Raw genomic sequence first — 9,311 nt, 5'->3', positions numbered from 1 at the left:
GCTCTAATGTTCCATTTTGAATGTTTGTAGATAACCTCATCATTTAATTCTTTTAATCGAGGATTAATCTTAGCCCCCCATCCTTCTTTTCTCTAGTAAAAATGTTGGAGATAAATTCTCCCTCTTCATGATAAGTTCTTTCAATAATATTTTTCTTTTCCAATTCTAACAATTTAATTGATATGGCTGCTTGTTTCTCTTTAGGAAACTGAAAAGGGTGGTTGAAAGATAATTGGCTTGGATTATTAAGGAGTTCTATATTACAACCTAAAATGTTTGTAATTATGTTCTTATCTGATGTAATTTGTTTCCAGAATTTGATATGTGGTTTATTTGATAATCCTTGTAATGAAGTTCTATTTCTGATTTAAGCTTGCCAATTTCTTCACCCACTTTATCACAAATGTTGTTTACTCTTGATTCTAAATTTTCAATTCCCTTTGCACTTTATTATCTATAATATCAGCCACTTTTACTTTTAATTTCTGCTCTAGATTTGATCTTTATTTGATTTGCAATTTGGATGTGGGTAGTGGTAATTTGGTTACCAGGACAAGTCACCATTTCACTAGTTCATTGAAACGTTTATTTGTCAAAATGAGTTAAAGATTTCTTACTGTGTTGATAACATTTACAGATTTTTTGATCAGGGGTTGTCGGAACACTACGGCATGAAGTCATCATTGATGTATCTGCTGATTGCTTGACTATGTCGTCATGCGAGGAAATGGTATTATATTACCCAGACAATAAGTGATATCTGGGCGAACATCTGGCATGTGTCCAGAACATTTTCATTATTTGCCATTATTTCAATAACCTGTATAGACAAAGATAGCCTGCCATGTAAGGTAATATACACCCACTGGCCGCTTGATTTTGAATATAATAAATATTTGTCAGTACAGTACCAATCACAAGTATGAAATATTCAACCTTCATTCATTCAATTCTTGTGATCTTTTTGGGGTGATACTGAATAATTTTTCCAAGTTTTGTCAAAATCGTGCCTTTCAGTGTTCACGAGAAATATTGAAAGCGCTTTCAAGAACTAGGTCAACAACTCCTATAAATATTTTTAGATTCAACGATTTCGATCAACACTTAGATAGCAATGGAAACGGAAGAAATTCTTCCTCTATTAATAGATTGTTGAACAATGCTCTCTTCAGTCAGAGACACCAGAAGACATTCAGAAGGCTAATCTAGATATATCTGATTCTCTAGTTGGTGAGTTTGATTCGTGGCAGTTGCCCACGTTAAGGTACCTGAAAGAGGTCCTGATGTCTCTAACTTTCTTGCATATCTTATTAAGCTTGTTCAACTCGATGTGAAACAACCAGCATCATTTACAAGTATTAATCGCCTGGTAATTGTGAGAGGCTTGGTACTCCACTTGTCAATAATGAAATTTGGACTGATATAGAAAAATCTCATCATGGCGTTGATAAAGGATTTAAAAAAATCCAGCATTTAAATGCTATAGGGATGGTATATATCATCTCGCTGACTGAAATTTTGAAATTTTTTCAAATGAGGAAGCTAAGGTGCTATTTTCGGATGTAATCACCGTTTTCAACAGTTCAATATAATTTGTCGATTTTTTGCTTGATATAAAGTATGCAAGTCTAGGTAAAGAAAAGACTCCCATGGCTTCTTGGGGGATGGGATTTTGAGTAAGGCTAATCGGTATGGTGTCGCTCTAAAACAAGGCCGTGGATATAAATACCTTTGGTAAAGGTAGAGAATTAAATCGCTTAAACCAATATAGAGGTCAAAGAAGGTATCAACCTTATTCTTATAATAATAATTATAATAACTACAGAAGTTATGAAAATAGGAACTATTTCAGTCGTCCCACAAAATCAGCAGACTCCACCAAGTACTGTTACTTCCACTCTTCAATGACAAGAGCATCCCAAAGTTGATAGGGTCAGTAATTCTCATTCTTCTAACAGTGGTAAACTGAGATCCTGTGTAGATACCTGGAAAACATTCACAGTTTTAGGTAATAAATTGGAGCTTCATAGGCCAGTTTTTCAATCTAAAATTCCCCAAGAAATAATGTTTGACAAAGAACAATTTGATATTATAACTAATGAAGTAAAATCTCCTAGAGAAAGGTGCTATAGTTAAATCTGAGTGGGAAAGTGATCAATTTATATCAACATTATTTATTGTTCCTAAACCTAATGGCAAGTATAGACCAGTAAAGTTCTCAATTTGAAATATATGAATGAGTTTATTGAATATGAACATTTCAAACAAGATTACCTTATAATTTGGTTCAGAGACAGTGTGATGAAATATTACGTTTCCATGACATTTTGTCTCACCGAGAACATCTTAAATATTTCATTTAAAAATTTTTAGTTGGGAAAAAGGGATATTACTTTTAAAACATATTCGTTTCTAGGCTAATATAACTTGAAATTTAAAAATGTCACCAATCTACGTCAATTCACAGAATTATAATCCGAATGAAATAGTATATTATTATAACAAGTAAAAGTAAATCTTAAAGTTTTCCACTCACCTTCATTTTCTCTGTTTCGAGTCTTATCTGCTTTTCGCGCAATCTTATTTTAGGAGACGGTTGTTGCCTTTTGAAAACAGGTAAATCTGTATTTAAATTTTGAATATCTTGTTTGTTATGGTTTTGTTTGTGGTTGATGTTTTGTTTTTTGGTTTTTGTATTTTTATGCCTTTTATGTTATTTTTGTTATCATTGTTTGTATGGTGTTCTTCTGTTTTTATTTTCTTGCGTCATTATAATTTTATCTTGTCGATTATACCTTTTTAGTTTTCATTTAGACTTGTCATACTTTGGATAATTTTAGAGTGTAAGCACAACTTCGAATGTTTACATAATCCGTTTACGATCACTTTGTGTTTGGTTGGTATTGAAAAATAAATGTATGCTTTAAAAAGTAAAATATATAGTTCATGGAGAAAAACACAAAGATTGACCTCGACATACTCACAGTAAATAGATCTGTATAGGTTAATCTGTGGAGGTTGAAATATTAAAAGGCTTTATTAAAATTTATTTATTATTATGCAGCAAGAATCAGGTTTGGTTTTGGTGTATGGTACCTGGACCGGTGTAATTATGACCGGGAAGATGTTTTTCTCCGGGATATTTCGCCAATGGAAATCCAGGAAGAGAACCCAATGATTTTTGTATATCTGAACCGAAATAAGCTTTTGGAGCGTGAACGACAATCATTTTTATCCTATAACTTTAAAGCCTTTTCCTTTCCTTTCTTCTAATCTCCTGTTTCGCTGATCTCTTATTAGTTGTAATTCTTTCAACTCGTCAGATTGTTTCACTGCCTCGCTTTTACTCTTTCCGGCTTCCGCGATTGAGCCGACGGCTTTCGCTCCGGTTGAAATGAGTGATTTGTTGTTTAAAACAAAGCTAGCTACTTTTGGAATAATTGTTTTACCTAGAGAAAATAATGAAGAAAAGATACCGTCGCCCGAATTTGTGTTGTTCGTGTTTTAGAATTAAACTCATCCTATTTTTAAATGAGTTAATTTAACGAAGAAATTGTGTTTCCAAAAAAAAGAAGTTTCTAGACTAAAAATAACATTATTTAAAACGAGGATATTAAAAATGTTATGTTATATTATATAAGGGTATTTTTAATATGCTTTTTTGGTGGAATGTAGGAAATTGATTGAAGGTGTTTTTGGTGTAAGAAATGTAGGGAGTATAGGTGTAATAATTTATGAAATGTAGGGAGTTTAGGGGTTTTTTTGGGGAGGGAATTGATGGAATGTATCGTGTTTAGGTTTTTTTTGGGAGCTTACAGATTGGACACACTTTCCCCATGGAATGAAATGGAATGGGGGAATCCCCGTGCGTCCCATCTGTAAGCTCTAGTACTACTGCTGTTTTTGGAAATAATTCGGAACTTTGAGGAAATTATTTTTGTAAAATGGAATTAGATAGGGCAACAGCCGACCTCAAGTAAATAGAGGCTGGTGTCAAATATAGATTCCGATATTTAGTATGAGTTATTTCGTGATGATTGGATAATTTTTCACCGAAATATCGTGTCTGACTTGACGTTTCACTCTATTAGCTATATTGGGCAACTCGTGCAGACTCTACAGGCTACAATTGAATGGGAAGCAAACAAAGACTTGTACTTACAATCAAAGCTATCAGTGGGCGTATGTTACCTTGCCTGGCAAGCTATATTTATATAGGCTGTAATATTTCAACAAAGCACATTTTAAGCTATTTCTAAGCCCAACTTTGTTTTGTCAAAAAGTTAAAAACTTAAGCCCTCCTTAAAAAAATGCAGAAGCCAAGCCCCGAGATTGTTAAGCTACGGGTATGATTAAAATGGTAATATCCCATCCGTATACATCTGAATAGCTAGGTTACCCCCTCCAAGAATGCACATAAAATATAAATTCTCTAACTTGGCCAAAATGAGTCTAAATTCATAGTGGACTTACCTGGTGCCTTAACAAAATAACATGCACCCTATTTATGAAAATAGATCCATTAAAGATAGGTTTCCTTATTTTCTAGTGCCAAATTAAGCAAACTATTTGATTAATTTGTGTTTCTAATGAGTTATCATGTATTCTTAATCATATCATTATGTTCTTATTGCATATAATTACGAGTTTTAACCAATCATAAATGTCAATGTATGTACCGTCTGGATAAACAAAAAAGAATTTTTGACCTTTCTTGATCTCTCTTCTAATTTAGCTAATTATGAATTAATTATGGACATGTGAGACAAACTGGTATTTTTCCAAGTCATTAAAACACATCTACTTTCTATTCATATAAGTATTACTATTTTCATTTTCACAAATGAAAATAAGGGAGCCCATCTTTAAACTAAGTAATTATTGAAAAACGCTTAAAAATATTAAGCATTTTTCAATATTTATCTTTTTTTCAATAATTACTTTTGTAGTTTTATTGATTTATCGGGTCATATGAGAGAATTCTGTTGTAAAGTTTTAACACTAGGTGAGTCCACTGATGAATAAACATAAATGTGTTGCTCATTTTTGGGAGTAGGGAACCTCATTAGCTTCCCAACATTTCACTAGTGAGTCAACCCACCACCCAAATTTCAGGTTAGTTCTGTTACGAAAAGTAAAGTAAAAAAATAATGATAACATGTTTTAATTAACATATTTTTTCTACTATGGTACATCTGTCATTTTCAGTTGTCGAACCATCAGGTAGTTCAGCCAGGGTAACGTTAAATAAAAAGCATTCATTGCTAATACCTGTCTTTAAGTTCAATGTTACACAGTCACTCCTCTCCTTACACTTTTCAATGCATTGATTTAGATCTAGATCATATGACACAAAGATGATCGGAGCTGTGTAAAAATTACAATTATTGCTTTCATATAATGAAGCGGTACACCCAGTAATAGAATTACAATCTTCATCACATTGGTCATCTTCAGTTGACGTGTAATCATCATAGTAAAAGAAACTCGGTGCTAAACATGTTTTATTCAAAAACTTGTAACATCCTGAAATACAAATTAAAGTATTACATAACATCTTACATAAATTCTTTGCCAAAATGAGTTTTGGACTAGGATCATCTAAGGTCGATGTCAAAAAATGAAAATTTGCAAAACAAATGTCTCTCTCAAAACTTCAAGCTGTTAACACCAGGTACCCACTATCAAAATCACCAATATAATTTATCAAACAAAATAAAACTGGAGCAGTGAGTATCTGACCTGCTACATCGGTGAAAAATTGCATTTTAAAGTTATAATGAGATTTTTACTAGAAAAATGGCTTTGGCAGACAACCATTTTGTTCAGTAGTAAAGATGTATATATTTTATAATATCCTAAACCTACCATTACCCTAACTTCAGTAGTAAAAAGTTGTATATATTTTATAATATCCTAAACCTACCATTACCCTAACTTCAGTAGTAAAAAGATGTATATATTTTATAATATCCTAAACCTACCATTACCCTAACTTCAGTAGTAAAAAGATGTATATATTTTATAATATCCTAAACCTACCATTGCCCTAACTTCAGTAGTAAAAAGTTGTATATATTTTATAATATCCTAAACCTACCATTACCCTAACTTCAGTAGTAAAAAGATGTATATATTTTATAATATCCTAAACCTACCATTACCCTAACTTCAGTAGTAAAAAGATGTATACCCGTCAGTCCAATCAGGGAGCATTTAAAACTAAAATTATCACCAAATATTCTGGATTCTGTTACATCATTAGATTTCGGGGAAGGGAGGGTTGGATCCTTAATCGATCGCATTACCTCCCTTATCCCTATAAAGTCTTACTATTTCGCAATTTTAAAAGTTGAAACTGTTACCTTGACAAGCTTGTTGTTCTATCCAAGTACCATTTTCACCACACCTCAGAGTACCCGTCCCACCATTCTTAGTGGAGCCAACTGAACAGTTAAAACTAAAATCTTCACCAAATATTCTAGATTCTGTTACATCATCAGAGTTAGTGATATTCACACCTTGTGGACACTCTACAGCTGATAGTAAAATAAATGTATGAGACAACGACGGATTTTAAGCTAACAGCTAACAGTAAAACATAAATATTAAATAATAACTCGAAAGTTTGGTGAAAGTCGAACCAAATGATCATTAGATATCTATTTCATTTCATTTCGTATCGTATACAAAATACTTTTCTTCTTCAATTCAATATTATATATAAATTAGATACTTGAGATTTTTATAAAAGGGGTAGCATTGATTCAATTTTTTTCTTTTTTTTTCCTATACGGACAAGATCAAGTGTTTCTTTTTCTTTCCAATACCCCTTTCAGGATCCTTAATCTATTGCATCACCCACCTTACAACTATAAATTCTTAAACTGTTACCTTGACAAGCTTGTTGTTCTAGCCACATACCATTTTCACCACACCTCAGAGTACCCGTCTCACCATTCTTAGTGTAGCCAACTGAACAGTTAAAACTAAAATCTTCACCAAATATTCTAGATTCTGTTACATCATCAGAGTTAGTGATATTCACACCTTGTGTACACTCTACAGCTAATACCAAAATAAATTTATGAGACAACGACATAGGATTTTAAGCTAACAGCTAACAGTAAAACATAAATATTAAATAATAACTCGAAAGTTTGATGAAAGTCGAAACAAATGATCATTAGATATCTATTTCATTTCATTTCGTATCGTATACAAAATACTTTTCTTCTTCAATTCAATATTATATATAAATTAGATACCAATGTAGACTTTATTTCCGAACGAAATACCCTGTCTGCAAAATCTACAATGTATAGAGCTTGTGTGGAAACTAATTCTTACCTTGACAAGCTGGTTCCAAAATCCAGACTTCGTTTTTACAAGTTGTTTGAACTTGTGATACATATCCTCTTTTGCACTTGAATCGTTTATTGTCTTCACAGCTATCTCTTTGAATCCACATCGTATTTATTGGTAGATTATACTTATCACAATCTACAACAAAATAATACAGATGTATAAAATTATAGTCTAATATTTATTCTTCATCTTAAAAATATAGTGATAGAACAAACTTGTAATTGTAAACCATGGTAGAAATCCAGCTTAGATTTCTTATGGAGGAAAGTTAGTATAAATAGTGCAAACGAACTTGTCTTCCAAGCTTATTTCAGTCTCAGCTGTTCCTGTTATACTTACCTAATTTTCCCCAAAACTTTTGCGCCATGTAGGGGTAACGCTCAGGACTCACCACTGGCAATGTTCCGGCCCTTAGCAAGACCACCATCAACATCAAATTAGCATTGACTATCATATTGATTCCATAATCAAGTTTTATGATCAGTGAAAATTGTGTGAGTTTATATAGAAACGGAGATAGATACAGATACTAAATCGATACAGAAGAAATAGAAAACATGTCGTGTAATTATTTTTAATAAATTTCATCCTAGTATATTTTATAATATTTGATAACTGTTGTTCTTACAGTTGGGTCACCTCGAACCTTTCTGATTCACTCTAGGCATCCTGCAAGGCGATCTCCGATGCACTAATAGGGGTGACCTCTTGGCATAGACCTCGTCCTGATTATCACTGGCTATTTACAACTGAGTCGTCTAGAACAGTAAGCGACCATGCCCATTTAGAGCTAGGACAACTGGAAAAATGATGAAAGACATCCTATCCAGTACTATTTTTACAACTGAGTCAACTGAAATTTCAATGAAAGACGCCTTATTCAGTAGTATTTTACAGCTTAGTCACCTGGAATTATGATGAAAGATGCTTATTAACACCAACCACAGCTAGGTCGACTGAAATAATGAATTGGAAAAGACTTTTCAGTTCCATCTGGGTCAATTGGAATAATGAAAGAAAGGGGCCTTATTCTTATTTTGCAGACGTCAACTGAAGTAAGGATGCAAGATGACTTTTTTTGGACCAATTTACGGCTGGCTTGACTGGAACAATGACTGTAAGATGACTTATTCACTACTCTGGAGTAGGTTGACTTGATTAGTGATGAAAGTTGACTTATTTAACATCTATATCAAGTACTAATTTGAATGCATAATCAAGTTAACATAATTATGTTGTAATGATAAGAAAAGCACTGGCCAAGGTCACAAATAAAGAGATATGCTAGATATAAATTAGTGTTGAGTTAACATAATTATGTTGTAATAAGTAACATGTATGGCTGAAAATAGTCATAAGAATTTTTATCAATGTACATGTACCAGCTATTTCAATGTGTTGACAAATAACAGCTTGATATGAACAATTCTAATTATCATCAAACTCAGCTGGGAAATCAATATAGTAAATTATGTCAAGAATGTTATCTCAAAGTGGCACCAAAAAATATTTGCTCAGCTCTTAATTTCTGGGACATGCTGCTAATCGGAACAAAAACCATTCTGATAACCAAATGAAAGATAGCTTGCGATGCAAGGTAACATACGCCCACTGGCAGCTGTCTGAAATAATAAAACAGTCTTTAGTGACTAAAGTACGAATTTTCTCATATTGAAGAAATTATTTATGCTGAAAAATTCCACAAAATTTTTTAAAATCAATATCAATAACCCAAATACAACAAACAATTAATTCACACAGCTCTAATCAAGGGCAAAAAATAACTTTTGACGCGTGTTTACAAAGTCAAGGGCAATAACTCAAAAAATGTTCATCAAAAATATCTCTTGTTAGAACTTGTCCGAGATTTTATCAATTCCAATGATCACACCAAGTTTCATCAGAATCGGATGAAAACTGTAGCTTCAATCCTGCTCACGAAC

General features: G+C 32.6%; 2 protein-coding genes across 2 annotated transcripts; both read right to left on the bottom strand.

Moving 5' to 3' along the window:
- Positions 1–52: 52 nt before the first annotated feature.
- Positions 53–3,229, bottom strand: LOTGIDRAFT_175483 (hypothetical protein; the record flags this gene model as incomplete). Its single annotated transcript, XM_009056704.1, has 3 exons — positions 53–208; positions 2,537–2,622; positions 3,097–3,229. The coding sequence occupies 3 exons, from the start codon at positions 3,227–3,229 to the stop codon at positions 53–55; spliced, it is 375 nt and encodes a 124-aa protein (XP_009054952.1).
- Positions 3,230–5,167: 1,938 nt separating this feature from the next.
- LOTGIDRAFT_175482 (hypothetical protein) lies at positions 5,168–7,822 on the bottom strand (the record flags this gene model as incomplete). The annotated part of the gene is made up of 5 exons (XM_009056703.1): positions 5,168–5,526; positions 6,366–6,539; positions 6,895–7,062; positions 7,351–7,503; positions 7,708–7,822. 5 exons carry the CDS (start codon positions 7,820–7,822, stop codon positions 5,168–5,170), a joined length of 969 nt encoding a protein of 322 aa, XP_009054951.1.
- Between the last annotated feature and the right edge of the window lie 1,489 nt (positions 7,823–9,311).

The sequence above is a fragment of the Lottia gigantea genome (assembly GCF_000327385.1).
Source record: "Lottia gigantea unplaced genomic scaffold LOTGIsca_289, whole genome shotgun sequence".
Lineage (NCBI taxonomy): Eukaryota > Metazoa > Mollusca > Gastropoda > Lottiidae > Lottia > Lottia gigantea.
Note: the sequence above shows the minus strand (reverse complement) of the source record. Positions and strands in the feature narration are given on the sequence as shown.